Source organism: Pseudophryne corroboree, chromosome 5 (genome assembly GCF_028390025.1).
Source record: "Pseudophryne corroboree isolate aPseCor3 chromosome 5, aPseCor3.hap2, whole genome shotgun sequence".
NCBI classification, from domain to species: Eukaryota; Metazoa; Chordata; class Amphibia; order Anura; family Myobatrachidae; genus Pseudophryne; species Pseudophryne corroboree.
This window is the reverse complement of record NC_086448.1, coordinates 637,330,938-637,349,383: the sequence shown is the minus strand read 5'-3', so window position 1 is coordinate 637,349,383 and position 18,446 is coordinate 637,330,938. Positions and strand designations below refer to the sequence as shown.

The window sequence follows — 18,446 nt, the reverse complement described above, 5'->3', positions numbered from 1 at the left end:
TATACAGTTGGTCCAGGAAAACTGGGCAGAATAACAAACATCACAGCATTCGGAATCTCTTTATTTTATTTGTCATTTGCAGTGTTAACTTTTGCCTAGAACAGTGTCACACCTACTGTGCAGATGGGCTGCATGATTTGTATACCAGCCAAAACATTTAAAAGAAATGTCCAATATGGGAACGCAATAAAATAAAAGATTAAAAATGAAGTATGCACTGGCTATTCAAATAATAAGCTCATTTTTAAGTTGTGAATTCTATTCCACAATCTCGCACTAAATAAGTTTTTATAACAACTTCAAAGGTCATCTTCACTCCAAACTTACATTTCATTTTTTTGGTGTAGGTCCATAAATGAAACCATATTCTGGAAAATTACTGGCGGTTTTGCACTACATCCAACCAAAGTATTGTTTTGCGAATACTCAGGCCGCAGCTTGTGTGTGTGTGTACCGGACAGTGTTTATACGGTCTGCGTTAGATCAGTGCTTCTTTGTTTGGCACCAATAATACAGCAGTTGTGGGCAAATAAAATAGCTCTATATATATACTGAACCAAACCCTGAGGGATTCCTAGAGACTCAAATACCAACCAAACTAGAATTTGAAGTCTACTGAATCCGTGGAAGCATAAGGAAGTTTGCATCTAAATTTAATGTTAGTGAACTAAATTATTATTGTTATATTTATATTGTTGTTCGGTTTTGTGACCAACTTTTAGTAGTGAGTAGTGACCCTTGTGCGGCTTTACAAAAGAAGCTTGGATCATATTTGAAAATGTCTTTGACATTTTTTTTGAGCCCAGTTAAGAATGTTTTCCTCACTTCAGTCATTCGGTATTGTTGGGCACATCTGGGTCGCAGAGAGTGTGCTATAAAAAGTTGAAGTTCAGAATGCTGACACCGGAATATCGATGTGGTGCGAATATCGACTTTCCAAATGTCAACTGTGATGGTAGGACACTGACATAATGTCAACATTGTGATTGTCAACAGCTGTCATGTCGACCATGCGGTTTTTCTAATCCTACGTGGTCTAATGACATTATGCCACGTCGATATTCTGACTGAATGTACGCTGTCTGTATACCAGTTGGCGTTCTGCGTTAGTGAGGTTGCGGTGTTAGTGCTATCTTTTCTACAGTTGCCAGTTTTCCCCATCTATTGTGCCCTTTTTAGCCCTGTGTTAAGTCCTAACAATGACCTAGCTGTGGTATTGAAGTACTTTCTCACTTTCCAATCGTTTCCTTATCTACTGTATTTCTGTATATTGTAAAGAAGTTCTTATTGGAAGTAACTTCACTAGTATCTGTGGGATCAAAGATTGTGACTTTCTGCCCATCCACGGCTGAGAAACAGTTGACAACCTCCCTACAGTTAGTGTGTAGATGAAAAATCCTAGCTTTACTCTGATAACCTTTTTGACATTGAAAATGTTTTCCACCTGATTGTTTAAGTTTGTGAAATATGGACTAGATGTTGTACTATGAAGGATGTACTTTAAGTATAGACTAGTAATGGAAGGCTCACCATTCACATTGATAGTTATCACCAGGCATAACATCTGCAGATTGAATGTTGTTAGGGAACAAGGTTTAGTCTCAAAGTACAGAACACGGGACCCCCTGTGCTAGCATAACTAAACTGCTTCAGAACACTATCCACGTGGATATCTACTATTGGGAATAGTAACCTATGGCGAGAAAAGCGAGCTACCGTCCCCAAAGCATGGCGAGCCTGCGACGGTGTGCATTGTATGTTCTGAAGCAGTTTCGTTTTGCTAACCCAGGGGGTCCCATGTTCTGAACTTGAACCACAAAGTTAATTGACTGTTGTGTTCTAAATCATACTACAGTGGCTTCCTCTCTCATCTATAACACTTTCTGTGGCAACCGCGACTGGTTTGCCGCAAATAGTGTGCCTGCGAGCGTGCGTGGGCACGAGTGTATGCATCCACTTCCATTGGAATGCATGGTGCATAATGGTCACAGGCTGCTGTGGCTAATCGCAATTGCAAGATGAGAAGGGACACATCTGTCTTTTTCTTCTAAAGTTCAAGGTTGGGATTTATATTGCTAACCAGTTAGGTATGTACCCGAAATGCTATGCAAAAGGTGTGCAGAAATTAATCCCTAGCCAAGACTCCAGCGTACACACCAATATTGGAGTAATAAATCAGCATGCCGACCACTTTCTTCTCACTCCCTACACATCTGCAACTACTAATTGTGCCAGAACTGACCATGCTTGGAGCAGCTGCATCAGCTGATCCACTGAGGCTTCACCTCTGTCTACACTGGCATGTCTAAGGAAGGCGTTCTGGAGGGGAAATGTTTGCCTGTGACAATGCAGCCTAGACTGCAGGATAGGGTCATGTATGACAACTTATGTCTCCACAGTGGACCCTGGTCAATGTCTTGGCCACCCCTCCTATTGACAGACCTCTTACCACTCAACATTTCTGTGTTTTCCTGCCACTGATATATGTGGCATCAAAAGTACTTCACATACTGGGGCATATCTCCAAATGTGCAGGATAGTTTCCTAAAATCATGGCTGCCTGTCTAAACTGGAACAGTTGGGACCTATGAGACATCCAGTGTTATTATCTGGGCTTTATTTATCCCAGGTGTGTTAATGTTACCAGAATGTCCCAGTTCTTTAGTAATATATTTCCCTTTCTATTCAGTATTTTAGAGACGTGTGACAAAGCTGTAACACGTTATATTTTTTATTATATCACAATTCCCTAGATTCCCACTGTTTTCATTAATGAACTTGACTTTAAGTCCAACGGGACTGCATCTCATCATTGCATTTTGAATCAAGTTGATTAGTTTGATCTCTGAGTATAACGTATACAAGGCTTATTATGCTAAAATATTTGAAGGGTGGAGAAGGCTAGTATTAGGAAATACAGAACATTTAAATTTAACGGTATTCTATTATAAAGATGATGTAGAGATAATATGTAAAGGTTGTAGGAACAAAACAAAAGATTTTTGAATAAATAACTAGTAAAATATATACTGTCTGTGGGCCCGGTTCAGAGATGTACACATATGCATTCGCAGCTGGGAAAGCCTATGCAGCGACTGTGGGGAAATATGCAAATTCTGCACTGCCTGGCTTTGTATTGAGACGCCCACCGATAGTTTTGCAAGTCCCAGCGGCTGCATACTGAGACATTGCATTTTCCGCAAATCAGTCAATTATCAAATCTCTGAGTTAGCCCTATGGGCGCGTAGCATGGTCCGCTGGAGGTAAGATGCCGGGGCCATTGCAGCTGCGCATGGGATCACAGTCGCAGGCTGAGACACACACCGAAAATGGTTGTGTAATACCCCAAATAGTCCCTGACTGTCAATCACTCTGTGAATAAACTCTCTCTGTGACTGCATCACATGACCATTGCAGCAAATGCGCAATTGACCGATAATCGTTTAACTACAGAAAAAAATAATGTTTCCGTTCATCTCTGAGTCGGGCCCTGTATTCATTGTAACGTGATACTGTACATGCCAATTTTACTAGAACCCACTTACTACTTTATTATTATAGTTAATTCTAATATTTGCTTTTTACTGTAACTACTTTTTAATATAATTTTCCTGTTAACCAGTTTGATACACAATTCTTTAAAGAAAAGAAGAAAAAAAGAAGGAAAAATCACGTTTTATCAAAGCGTAGATATTTTTTTTTCTGCAGTAAATTCAAGGAACTGATGTCAATATGGACAGTGGGTGTCGAGCTTCAGCTGTTCATATTGTTGCATTTGGTGTGCTGATGGGGTTTTGTAGGTCACCTTTAAAATTATGCCTATGACAGCAGTAGACACCTGCCAAGATTGCAAGGTATCTTACAGCTCTCAGGATGAAGCCTATGGCCTGGTAGGCCTCAGTTGGAGAGGTACGCAATTGCCGTACAGCTGGCATCACTGTATGGGGCAGCAGTGTGGGCTGTTAGGGAGTTGGAAGGGAGACAAGCATGAAATTTTGTCTAACCCGAACGGATTTTTTTTTCCAGCTCTGTTGGCTGCTTTTCAGATTCTCGTTAAAAAAAAAAAAAAAGAGAGTGAGAAGAAAAAGACCCATAATCAAGCACCCTTTAATCTGCCTGCGATTACTGGTTGTATAAAAAGGAGAGCATAATGAGGAAAAATGCCTCGTTTTGTTGCTTTCAAAAGCCAACAAATTGGAGTTAACTTGACAGGAAGTAGCTTAATAATTAGATTATTTATTTATTCCTGACACATCCCCCTGTTACTTGTCTCAGGAGACTGTGTAGATGGTACAATTTTCCATCAGCCATTACTTTGCTGTCTTCTGTGAACAAAGAGTCTACTGTCTATCAGTCAATTAAATGCACTCTTTAAGCAGAGGCAGTGTAGTCCTCAATGGAGAGAGCCCTGGGACACTGTGGCTGATGATGCCTTTCTCAGTACTGTACATCACACTCAACTGCAGTCCCCACAGAGCGGGAATAAAGTCATGCATTAAAATATCACTTGTAGATTTGTTTGCTAATGAAGAGCCATTGAAATGTTTGTCTGTTTCTGTGGCAAAATAATTTATTAAAGGACTACTTGTTTGCATATATTAGTTCATTAGCGCAGAGTGCTTTTTAGGATTTCCAGAAATGAAAGTCAACAAATTAAAGCAAAACAAGTGCATGATCATTACAGATACTTTCAAATTGCATCAAAGTAGATATGTTAATAAAAAGCCTGGAAATTAGATTGAGGGAGACACCGGCATTTTAAGTAATTATTATTTATTTATTTTTAAATAATAATTTTTATTGCATGTACGATGAACTAATGAACGTCTGCATAGAGGAAGGGTGGCAAGAAAGTTTTCTGTGATGTTTTTACATGGAAGGGCTTGACATGGATGTGACTTGTGAATCTGCTTAAGATAAGTGTACAGGTAAAATAGGTAGGAAAAAAAATCTTGCTTTAAATAACTCAAAATATCAGACTGAGGGCTAGAGAAAATATTTGTTTTATTTTCCAGCACCATGTTTAAGAGATACCCAAGGGAGTGGGAACAAGTTCCTACCAGAGAGGTGTAACTACTCCCCATTTGGTGCATATGGCTGTGCTCAACATATATTTGACATACAGTTACATGCCAATCCCTTATTTTCTACTGTCCCTAATTTCCAATAATAGTCCCTACTTTTGAGGGTTTGTCTATGGAGCTTCTTTAGAAATATTCTGTTCTGGAGACAAACGCCAGAATCGCGAAAACCAGTGAAATACCGTCAGCCGGAATCACGACCAACGCCGGGTATTCACACTCGGTTGGTGGGACCTTGCAACCAAGTGGGAGTATAACCTGTGGCGGGTAAAGCGAGCCACTGGTCCTGAAGCGTGGCAAGTGCAGCGAGCCCACTCTCTGGATCACTGCTGGGATTCCGACAGACGGCTTCAAGTCTGCCAGTAATTCATATGTATTCCCATAATACAATTAGTCCTATTCTGTATGTTGAAAACCTTTATCTCTACTGGTATTCTCTACTTTTTTCACATTTAAGTGTGTAAAATGATCATTCTAACCAAGTCGCAAAGGTTGCATTGTACCAAGGACCATTTAGATAGTAACAAGGTCAAGGTAGACAGTTTATGTAGGGACACATCTTTGATTAAAGTGTTGACATCTACTGTATGTACTGTATTTGTAATAACTTTGTTGTGCAAACACCTTTTCTGTTTGTTTGCTGCATCTGTGTATTGTTACTCATATAACATAAATGCCCTAGTGGCTGATGGTAGCTTCTGCAGCAAATACATAACCATTACATCACCTAAACACTATATAAACAAAATATATGTATAATTAAATATAAATAATGACACGAGGCATAAGTGGTATGAAATTGGTCAGATTTATTATTTAAATAAAATAATATGGTAATAAAAGAAAGAAAGTCCAGCTAATCTGTGGAGACATTTGATTTAATGCTAGTTCAATTCAAACAACATCTGCACGGGCCAATTGCCCTAAAAACAGCGGCAGATAAGTGAGAGATCTCTAAATCCCATATTAACAACACATACAAAGCCAACGCCAGGTGGAGCTGCTGAACCCTGTAGGATGAACCAGCCTATCCAGTGTATTGAAGCGCACCTCACCAGTACAGAGAGATGGCTACTGGACTGCCGTTCTTTCCTGGCAACCAGTGCTAGCCAGCTTCTTGAACCTTCATCAGCTGCAGACCCTAGAAACCAGGTAGGGCTGCTGTAATAGCAAGGGAGTGGTTCCCCATGGGAAGTACACTCTATTACAATAAAGGGTGACAGTCCCAGGGGGAGAAAATACCTCCCACTGGGGCTGCTTGTCCATCATGTGATTAGCAGGGAGCTCCTCCAATGGAAGTAATTTTCACTGCTAGACAGTCCTTGCGAGTTGGTGGATTTTACTAGGAGGCTGGAGTCCTGCAGCCCCTTGGTATATTCCACCACTGCCACCAACACCTCGCAAAGTCAACAAAATTACATCAATAACAAAATTCGGGAAACCAAGAGGAGAGATCACAAGCTATCCACTCTCTGTAAACCTGAAGACACACCCAATATCTAACTCCAGATGGTTATAGGCCAGTGCCATAACTAGGCATTTTAGCGCTGTGTGTAAGAAACGACATTGGCGCCCCCCCCCCCCCATGTAAGATAGGGGCCGTGCGCGCCGTAGGCGTGCAAAAAATATATAGGGGCGTAGCTTCATGGGAAGGGGCGTGACCACAAAATAATAGAAATTCATACTACGGTGCACAGTAGTCTACATTATTCAAATTACGCTGCACAGTAGCGCCACTATACCAGGTAGAGCCCCTTTTATACATTACAGCAGACAGCATCCCCCTTTTTACACATTACAGCAGACAGTCTCCCTTTTAACACATTGCGGCAGCCAGTCCCCCTTTTTACACATTGCGGCAGACAGCGTCCCCTTTTTTACACATTACAGCAGACAGCGTCCCCTTTTTTAACATTACGGCAGACAGCGTCCCCTTTTTACACATTACAGCAGACAGCGTCCCCGTTTTTACACATTACGGCAGACGGTGTCCCCCTTTATACACATTGCCGCAGCCAGTCCCCCTTTTTACACATTGCGGCAGCCAGTACCCCTTTTTACACATTGCGGCAGCCAGTCCCCCTTTTTACACATTGCGGCAGCCAGTCCCCATTTTTACACATTGCGGCAGCCAGTCCCCCTTTTTACACATTGCGGCAGCCAGGCCTTTTTTACACATTGCGGCAGCCAGGCCCCCTTTTTACACATTGCGGCAGCCAGTCCCCCTTTTTACACATTGCGGCAGCCAGGCCCCCTTTTTACACATTGCGGCAGCCAGTCCCCCTTTTTACACATTGCGGCAGCCAGGCCCCCTTTTTACACATTATGGCAGACGGTGTCCCCCTGAGAGAGAGAGAGAAAGAGAAAAAGAGATACATACTTACCATCTCCCCGCTGACAGGCTCCTCGTGCAGCTCCCTCGGTGCAGGCAGGTGAGGAGGAGGGAGGGGGACTGGAGCCGCAGCAGCGCTAATTTATTGGTAGTAAGCGCCGCTGCAGCATCCCCCTCTCCTTCCGTATTGGCTGCCCGGCGCTGCTGTGGATGCTGGGATGGAGGAACCGCATCCCAGCATCCACAGCAGCGCCAGGCAGCCAATACGGAAGGAGAGGGGGATGCTGCAGCGGCGCTTACTACCAATGAAATAGCGCTGCTGCGGCTCCAGTCCCCCTCCCTCCTCCTCCTTCTCACCTGCCCGGCGCTGTAGCTCTCCTCCACAGCGCGGCGGCGGCGCACGGCGCAGACTTCAGAGGCATGTAATGAGTCAATTTGACTCATTACATGCTGCTGGCCGTGCGCCCTCAGGGCAACTGCGCTGTGTGCCAAGCCCACTTGGCACACACGTAGTTACGGCCCTGTTATAGGCTTATGACTTACTCTGTCACCCTCGTTCCTGGACTTTAGTGAGTAAACCGTTGATACCCATACAGTAATATGCCAGAGTGCTCAGCGTTCGCATTGCAAGCACTAGACCAACAATGTCCTGTAACTTCATTCATGGATTCATAATTACAAGCTACTGCAGATGAGCCTGTCTGGTAGGACTTAAACGTGACTTTAATGTTAGTTGACTTCCTCTCAGGCATTCAGTATTACCAGGTCAGCCCGATTGGTCCTACTATACTGAGTGACCTGACAGTGCATGATGTTGGGCCCATTGTTAAGTGAAGGTCTGGTCTGGAGCTATAGTTCCATCCACCCCATTGTTAATCTGGCCCTACTATCTGGTAAAATAGATCTGTCTGTGTTGCTTTTTCTACTGGAGCATATGTGACTTGTGTTACATGATGTGATCAAACTGCAAACGGTATGGAACATTGGCTGTTCGGCCATTTATTAAAATAATGCAGTATAAATAATGTGTATATATTAAATCAATACACACCATTAGCTTGTAATAACCTTCACTTTTGTAGTGAAAAATGCTTGCCATGCTGTCCTAAGCACGCGCTGTTGTTTTTGAGATAGCGAGTGCACGGATATTGTAAATGATGTTTAATATGCAAGGCTTAATGTATGTTGATCTCTACTTAGGGGGGCCATGTGGGTTAGGGACTAGGAGAAAATCCCATTTTCCAGCTTGTTTCATATGTAGTAAAAATGCTGCTTCAGTTGCTTTATGCTACTCACATTGGGAAAGGTGCTTATACTGTGATAATTATCATCAAGGAATATTAATGCGTTCAGCATTTGTAACCCAAAAACTCATTATAGCTTAAGCTGTGCATCATCTGTGAAGAGAGAACTTTGCCAGAATTCACTCTTCACAGGGGTTGCCTCCTGCTCGCTGCATACAGTAGTGGTCAGAGCATTGGAAGAGGTCACTTAGGCTATTTTTGAATGCTATGGCTCTGCATCTTTTATCATTACCTTCTGTTTGAATAGCCTATCATTCTTGCTGTAGAATTATGGATGTGCACTAATAATATATTATGCAGTCTTATTAGATATCAGGATGGGGTGGGGTGAAGGGGGACCAGGCAATACATTTGAGTTATGTCTGTAGATGTTCTAGACACAAAGACACAATGTAACTTAAACAGGACCTTTAAATTGGATACACATTTTTACAAGGAACTATTGCCTCATTGTTCAATTAATAGAACCTCAAAATATAATTGGCTAGTTTAACTTATAAATACTCTGGAACAAAGATACATATTCTAGTTTTAAATTACAAAATATAGCCTTGTAATATATCCAGTCGTATTTATTACATTGACAGTCCAGGGACAGCAGCTATCATAAAATCATTCTGCAACAATAAAGCGTATTTTTACATTTGCAATTATATGTAAATATGTTTAAAGCATGATCAAACTTCCTGACACCATGTTTGGCCTTAATGTTTTGTTTGTGGTCATATGTATACGCATATACACAAATTTCTCTGGGATATTCTTATTTTGCCGTTACGAGTCCCAAAAATGTAAAAATAGCCAATTTGCAAAGCCAATGTAATCACATTTGTAACCATACGTGTCATAGGGTTGTGTGTGCCTACGGCCCATATTAGCTCTTAGGTACACTGAAATACGTCTGTTAATTTATAAATAAATATATATATATATATTCATGCATTTCTGTACACTAGTTGGAATGAATCAAACTGTTGTATCTGTATAATTATGACAATTATTAATTTATTAAACGCTGACACATACTGCGGAGCTGTTTAGCTTAAAATAGTATGTTTAGGGTATTAGAATTGCTACATAAACTTGAACCTATAGGCAATGCAAAAAGTATGAATTGCTTTAATTTACATTCTTAGCTGCATAATGCATGAACCAGTGATCATCAGGGTTAATCAATGTTTACTAATGTAGCGACTTCTCTGTTTTAACCATGTACAGTGGAACAGCTGGTCTCATCCAAACATTTCATGACTGGTAACTCCAACACGGAGTCCTGCTCATCTTCCACATTGGCAGTACCTACTGGTAGGTAGTGCCCATTTTTACACAAGATATCTGGTCTTGGCATGCCCACTTGATATAGCATTAGCATTTCAAATGTTATAAGAATATATAAAATTTATGAGTACAGGTCAGCTGAGCAGCATACTGTGCATTACAATACACAAGGTAGTTATTGTAAGGCTGTCCCTGTGAAAGCAATTAGCTAATTTCTCTTGTGCATAAGGATCTTTATGTGGTAGAACACTTATGAAGCTTAATAGAGAGATATCTATAAGCACATAATAAAGACTTTGTTTCGTTAGTAACATCTAATCATTGTCAGACAATTGTTACCTGCATCTGCTGCTCCCCAATGTTCTAATATAAAATTAGATTTACCATCAGTGATATAGGGCTAGCTACGTTTGCCATTATCCTGTATATTAACGATATTCGGGAAATAAGGCATTGCTTAATAGTTTTTGTTCCACCAGATTTAGGATGAATATTAGATTATAATCAACTATTTCATGTTGTTGTTAGTTTGGATTGTGTATGGTTTAGTTTATATATTTTTACTCAGGTCCTCGACAGAATACATACATTTTCAATGAATTCTAATTAATATGTTGAGTAGTTGTTTTGTGAACACTACATGCACTGTTCACTAGTTGCTACAATCTGTAAATTACCCTTGGTGATCTCCTAATTTCCACTCCACCTCTGTGTTGCTGTGTTGCTGTCATTGCCCGCCAGACTCAGTTTCCCAGTTATAAAACAAACAAACAAACAAACAAATTCCTGTCTTTTTAACTTCTTTTCCCGAACCTACATTGACTTATCTTATTGTAGACAATTTCAACATTCCTATGGACAATTGTACTAGCACTTTAACCTCTAAACTCCATACTTATTTTTTTCTGTTTGAGATAGTTGATATCATCTCACTACTACCTGTATCTCTGTCCATCTCAGCCTCATTGAATCACTTCTCTATGTTTCTATTCTGTCTTGCTCAGATTGGCCAACAAGAGAACATGGGAAATCCCTTGTAGGCCTCACTGCTGAGAGACCACCCAATCCTCTATTGGTCAGGTTTTAGACTGTGAATTATACATGGACATGCAGGACTATGGATGAACATGGGTGCTTGGTTTACTTCTATAGCAGCTACACCTGATTTGCAAGATTTGTCTTCCTACCAATCAAAGTGGGTGGTCACAACACATCCCTGTCCCTCCTCATGGCTGTGGGCTTTAGCATAATGAACACAGCTCCCTCCAGTTATTTAAATGGCACTGTCATTCACTAACCTACAATTAAGTAATCCCAGTGGTAATGGCGTAGATGGTTTAATATTTATTTTTAAAGTGGCATGTTATTTCCCTTTACTAGACATAATGCATGTCTCATTGCATTGTAGACACTGTTTAGTCGGTTCTGAGGTTCCCCTATCACATGTACGGTGTATTAATGTGGTATACATAGACACTATCACCATCATGTGATTAATTATTATACATGTGTTACATTATTCTGCATTCCCAGGACTATAGTTTATTCACTATAGTGCATTGGTGTGCATTATCATGCAAACGCTATAAATATTTACTATATATTTTTATAAAGGGGCCCAGACCAAGCACACTCTGAATGTTTAGCCAAGTCTTTATGGTGGCTAGTCACATCCCTTTTTTGTGGGCATTCGCCCCTGCCACTTCAATTACCAGGTCGCCCTTTCATGCCCCAATCTGACTCTGACACTGGTTTTGTGGCCTAAATGCTGTAGCATCTTTCTGCAACATTCCACTCACTTCAACCTTACACAAGGCAGCCTTACACACTACAAGTGATCTCTTTCATTCTACACCCCAAACTTGGAACTCCCAACAGACCAACCACCTGCAAAAGTGTTCCTGTACTTCCATTGTAGAAACCCTGATTCCAGCAGTGATTACCTTCACTATAATGTATCCTGTTTTACTACAATAACACCCTCTCTCTCACCAAATCTACTTTTAATCCCTAATATGTACCCAGTTGTCCATCCCTTGTTGTGTATTTTCTGCTGTCAACTCGCCTCACAGCCAGCCCCCACCACCCTCACTTTCTTACTTCACTACTCATGGCTTTGCAACTTTTTTCACAGTCAAAATTTGACTTTGAATTGACATGATCAGTAAACGAATCTTTCATCCAAATGCTCTTCCACTGAACTACAGTTGTAGCCACGTTCAGCCTTGCCACTGAGCATCCTAGTTGGGTGCGATGACCTTGGCTTCTGTACAAACTCTCCTTCTCTTTAATGCACACAAGTGGAGGAATGTAATAAAGTGTGAGAACCAGGACGTGCGGGACTTTGTCCGCGTTCTCACATATTTTTAAAGCGGCAATCGCGTATGTGGCAAAATAAGCTTGGTTTTACTGTGTAACTGATTGCCACTTTAAAAATATGTGAGAACTCAGACAAAGTCTCACACTTCCAGGTTCTTGCACTATATTACGTTACCCCCAAGATCATTACACTCCTCTCTTCTTCTTCCCACTCAACCTAAATCATTGTCCCCATGCCTTCCCAATTCTAAATTCCCTCTTTCTGTCTGTCCCTTCTAACCGCCTCAATCTGTCACTGTGTTTTGGCAGTTTCCCTTCCATTTTCAAAGGTGCATTTATCTCTAGAATCCTTATGAAACCACCTCATGACCATCTTTATTTGCTAGCTACTTGTATCCAATTGCGTGCCTTACATTTCCATCTGGATATCCACATGATACTTAAAGCTACTTATCACATGCACCCCTGTTCCATAGACCTGCTCAGTTTTACCCTCATTTCTGTTCTCCAGACAACTACAGTAGTTGCTTGTGTCCTTCTCCTTTGAAACATTGTCAGATATATACCTTTCTGAGGATATTACAAAAACCTTATCCACACTTTCATGATCTCCTACCTTGATTACTGCAACCTCGTTCTGTTTTTACCTTTCCCTCACCAGTCTTTCCCCTCTTTGATCCACTTTAAAAGTAAAACCGATCTTACTGTCACATTAATCCACATCTGCTTCATCACTCTGAGAATCCTGCACTAACACCCCATTACTTCCAGAACTATTAACCTTTACCTTCAAACCCCTCACCAACTTCCCCACTTCATATTTACAGTATCTGACATTGTCACAAGATATAATCTCTCTCCTGATGTATTACATCATCGCTGATGACCGCCTCTCACTCCTGCCTCCAAGACTATCCCTGTGCTACACCTCAATTATCGAACTCCCTACCCCAGCCTTCAGTATTTCAAGGTCTCCCTATAGCCAACCTCCACCTCAACTCCCTCTGCATGTGTTTCCTGCCATAGTCTCATGTCTCACTAGCTCCAATTTTCTCAGACTCTCATGAGTAGGGCACTCTTTATCTTTTGTAGATGGTGATAAGATTTCTGGATATTTATTCTTCAATGCATGCTTCATACAGTACTTTACAGATGCGTCCTTCCTCATCAGCCTCAATATGTAATTAACGCAGCACACAGGCCACATGAGAGCCTCCAGCTCCTGTGCGACTCGGCCACCTAGCATTTTCTTATGCAGATACAGCTGCAGTTGCACACAGACTATAGCCATACGGCATATCATTTTAATCAAGCAAAGTCTGCTTGTCCTTCTTATTCGCATAGCGATGCAAATAAGACACATTTGTTTTTTGAAAAAAATGCTCAGCATTAGTAAATGTGCTCACGAATTAGGCGTTACTCGAAAGGCTGTATAACGTGATGGCAGCAAGGATGAAGGAGGTCACATCTGTACCTCCAGAAGTGAGAAAAGTAAAATAAGTGAGGAACTGTTGCTAGATACCGTCTTAGAAGAAAATATTTTCTAAGATTCAGATAGAATAAAAAAATATGATGGGTCAGATATGTTTGTTTTATTTTTATTTTCTTAAATTTCCCTTGAAGATACCATTAGCCATCTGCCAGTCAGCAGTGTTTCAAGTTATACCTTTGCAAGGTCATTGAAAGGTCCACTGGTGTTGTGAAAAGATTATAATTGGCAAGTGCTGAATTCTACTTTCACTCACTGCAATTCCATGGCTGAAATGTGTTTAACAGGTTACATTACATTGTTCAAAGAGTCATTGAATAATTTGTGGTGAACCAGCCGAGAAGTCCATGAATGTGACATCTTTGTGAAAAGTTTCATCTCTGTATTTTTTTTTTCTTCCTGGAGCTGCTCTCTTCATAGGCCCGTTCGTTTGCACAAGGAAGAGTTTCATGTGGCATCATTTAATTTAATTGCAGTTTAATGTTGTAAACTGATGCTTCTTTTTTCCACTTGAAGTCTGGCATACTTTAGCCCTGGACTTTCAACTTCAGACATTAGAGGTTTCCAACAAGGCAGGATTTCACTCAGCAGATGACTCATTCTGACAGCTCCTCCTCTGCCAATTGACCGCACTGTGTACTCCTTAGAGTAAAGCCTAAAAAACCCAGAGCTCTGGTAGAGGTTGGGTGTATAAACTCTATTTTAGTATAATATATTCTTTATTTATGAATAGTATATTAAAACTCTGGATGTAAATATAAAGCATTTACAAAACTACATTGACCAGTATTGCTTGTTCATAGCCTGGTCATGTTGGTTAAATGCCCTTAACCACAATTACATTGGCACAATTACATTGCACCAGAATCATGTTGAAAGAATCTGATTTTGTATAGAAAGAACTTCATATTTTGATAGGGGAGTATGATTTGCCGATGGACGAGATGCCGGCGGTTAGAATACCGACAGCGACATACCGTCCATCAGAATCCCAACAGCCCCCCAGTAAGCCCCCTAACCCTGCTCTACACCCTAACCTAACCTCGTGGGTGCCTAACCCTAACCCTCCCCGGTGGTGCCTAAGCCTAACCTTCCCCGCTTTGTGCCTAACCCTAACTCTCCTTTCCCCACTGCCTAAACCTATCCCTCCCTGCTTGATGCCTAACCCTAACTTTCCCTCCCCAGCCCCTAACCCTAACCTTCCCGGCCCTGCAGCCTAACCCCCATTGTTCTACCTAAATCTAATCCCCCCCCCACACCGCGCATCGCGAGACACCCAGTGCGTCCCGCTGTCCAGACATTTGGGATGCCGGCAGTCGGTAATGTGGTGCCGGCATCCCGTGCAGCACCGGTATCTCCCCACCGGCATTGCCTCCTACTTCGGGATCCCGACATCGGTATATCAACCGCTGGGATCTCGTCTGTCGGAAAGCTAACTGCTTCCCTTTGATAGATGCCATCCTTGCTATAACTCATCCTTGTTGAGCCATTGATGTCAACAAATTTGACTGACAGAAGTTTCATCACTTTCTTGGTTGATACATAGTTTTTTTCGTCATACACAGATGAAAGTGTCTACCCTTAACTTTGCTAATTTATAGGTGTCTGTTTAGTCTTTTGCACTGTTTTTAATAAGGAATTTTGTTATTCAGAGTAGATTTACATAAAAATAGAGATTAGAATGCAAAATAGTACCTTATGTTACAAATATTGCCTTTTCTGGGGGATTATGAAACTGATGACTACAGGACGTTTGTAGCCCCACAGGTTTAATTTGCTATTATTGGTTAATTATCTGCATTACTTTTTGTTTTTAATGTTTATGCGCTATATGTGTTTAGGAAGGAAAGTCGTGGATATAAAATGCAGACTGCTTCTAGAGAGTTTCTGGTAGGCAGCCTGGAGACCTCTTTCATCAAGCCTTTAATTAGTTTAGTATTTTCTCTGTGTTATACGCTAGCTGAATGTTGGACTAACATTACATCACTGTTTTAAATAAGAATCTCCTTTTTAAAAATAGTTTTCCTCTTCTGTATATAAGAGCATTACTTCTTTTGTTGTATGAACTGTTTGTTTCTGATTTAAAATGTTATTGTAGGGCATGCTGCTTATTTAGTGCTGGGCCACACATAGCTGCCAAGCGGGTCCCGCTGAACATGACCCGCTTGTCCTGGAGGAAGGGGGGGGGGGGGGGTTGGTTGCAGTGGCAAACGCAGGAATTCTACAGGGGGGTTTCTAAATGCACAACCTCCCACTCTGTGGATCATTGCAGCAGCTCTGCCACTTAAACTGAATGTTGTGGCGGCAGCTATAGTAATATTATTATATAACATTGCTATTGTTGTCATAATTTGAGCCACTTGCCAAGAGGAGGGGGGGGGGGGTCTCTGGGCAACCGGAAACTCCCCCTGTGTTTGCCTATGGGTTGTGTGCATACGGATCCTGCAGAACAGGTTCTGGCCAGTGACACGCGGGATTTCAGTGCGGCACAGCCTTTTACATAATGGGAGATTTTACTGTATGTCACCTTTTCTGCATAATTACTTGCATGTGGTTCATTATATACATAATACATGTTTTAATAAACTTGTGTAAATAGAATGGACATAAGTCCTAAATCATAGTTGTACGCTAATGCTGGCGCAGATACGTGTTACTCAGGATGTGTGAAAATATGGGACTTTATAGCTGCTGGAAGCTGTATAGAGATACCCACTGTATAGAGACACCAACCAGAGCCTTTGATTCTGCCCGCAACTGCGTACACATTCACAGCATCAGTGCAGATACGGGAAAACATCAACTCTTTGGGGTATATTCAATTAGGGTCGGATCCATTCCGACATGCATTTATCGGAATGGATCCGACAATCCCTATTCAATCTCATCTCAATTCAACTTTTAAAAAGTCGAATTGAGATGAGGGACCCAGAGGAGGAGAGGGGGGGAGGACCAGCGGGGACAGCCGCGGGCAGACGGAGGAGAGCAGAGTTACAGTAGCGCTGAAGAAGGATGTCTCACAGCCGCCAGACCTCACGGCAGTGTCCACCCCCGGCTCCAGCAAGCGTGACCTCACTTGCTGGAGCCGGGTGGACGCTGCCGTGAGCGGCGCGGCTGTGAGACATCCTGCTGCAGCGCTGTGCTGTAGCGCTTCTCTCCCCTGTATGCCCCGCGGCTCCCCCCCTCTCCTCCTCTGGGTCACACATCTCAGTCCGACATTTTTTTATGTCGGACAGAGATGGTCAGAAACGGGGCCAAATTCGTCAGGATTTGGCCCCGTTTCACTCAAAAGTACGTGAATCGGCAGCTATACCGCCGATTCACGTACTATTCGACAAGTCGAATAAAAACTGATGGGACTGAATAGGTCGAATCACTATTCGACCTTAAAAAATCGAAAACTGACGTCTTTTCGACAGACGGTAGTTTTCGACCCTAATTGAATATACCCCTTTAAGTCACTCAGAATGGCCGTTGCAACTGAGACACCAGAGACATGTTTCCTTCATACAGGATCGCAGTTGTCGGCTGTTACATGTGTGGAAACGCATACTGTATCCGCGGCTTTGCTGCCACTTCCCACAAAACATCCGCTCCCTGTCAGTCACTTGAATGATTCCTCACTGCAACTGTAATCACAATTCAGACACCATGCCTGCGTACTGAGCACTAATAGTTGCTCAATTGTGAGAATATAGGCATAGCATACAACTATGAATCAGGCCCGTAGTTGCTAGTAATACAGTATATTGGAGAAACAGAGAGATGGAACCCGAGGCATGCAGGCTAACATAAATGTGCAGGTCGCATTTTCAAACCTAAGAGGAGCAATGTGGCAACAAAAAAAGAAAGAAAGTGCCATCTGTGCGCCCATACAGTGTCACTGCCAGCTTTTAGCTACTGTTGGTACTGAGCTTACCATTATAGTAATACATTTATCTTTTATGAGTGATCTCATTTTATCGAAGCTGCAAAATGGATTTTTATTTTTTACATATATAATGTACTTTGGCCCACAGATGCCTGGTCATTTAAATAGATCAGACAATTTTACGTGGTAGCAAAAAGTGTTTAGAACAAAAAGCACAAGGATTTTTTTTTTACTTTTATGTATAAACTTTGTAAAATATGTGATTGTCTTTTACAAAGTTACTTAAAAAAACAACAACAAATGAACCAAAAAAAACCCAAAACCTTTGTTTAAAGAACCACTTTCTACTTGGTAAATAGAAACACTAGCTTGCACTTCCATATGTAGAAATGGGATGCGTTTAACCATAGCCACCACCTCGGGAAGGTTTACAGTAGGGCAGGGGTGGGGAACCTTTTATCTACCAAGGGCCATTTTGATAGTTATAAAATCCTTCGGGGGCCATACACAAATTATCAACTTAAAAATTACCCTGCCCCCCAGTAGTTATGCCTCCCAGTAGTTATGCCCACAGTAGTTATGCCCCTTAGTGGTACTGAGTGCGTGCACCAAAAATGGGTGTGGCCAATTAAAATGGGACGTGATACACATATGACCCCAATAGTGCAGTGCCAGATACACAAATGCCCCACACATGCCCCCACCCCCACCCCACTGTGCTGCTCACCGCTGCTGCTGTGTGTCAGGGGAGGAGAGCGCAGCGTGCGCCTCT

The 18,446-nt window shown here is 41.8% G+C and overlaps 1 protein-coding gene across 9 annotated transcripts in view; it reads left to right on the top strand.

The window, feature by feature from the left end:
- Positions 1-18,446, top strand: part of ZNF521 (zinc finger protein 521) — a 452,135-nt gene that overhangs the window by 199,798 nt on the left and 233,891 nt on the right. For 7 of the 9 annotated variants that reach the window (XM_063923628.1, XM_063923622.1, XM_063923620.1 and 4 more), the window contains one exon: positions 9,936-10,022. The exons of the other annotated variants lie outside the window; for them this stretch is intronic. In XM_063923628.1, coding sequence (XP_063779698.1) covers positions 9,936-10,022 — 87 coding nt within the window. The remainder of the gene's footprint in view (positions 1-9,935; positions 10,023-18,446) is intronic. 9 annotated transcript variants of the gene reach the window in all.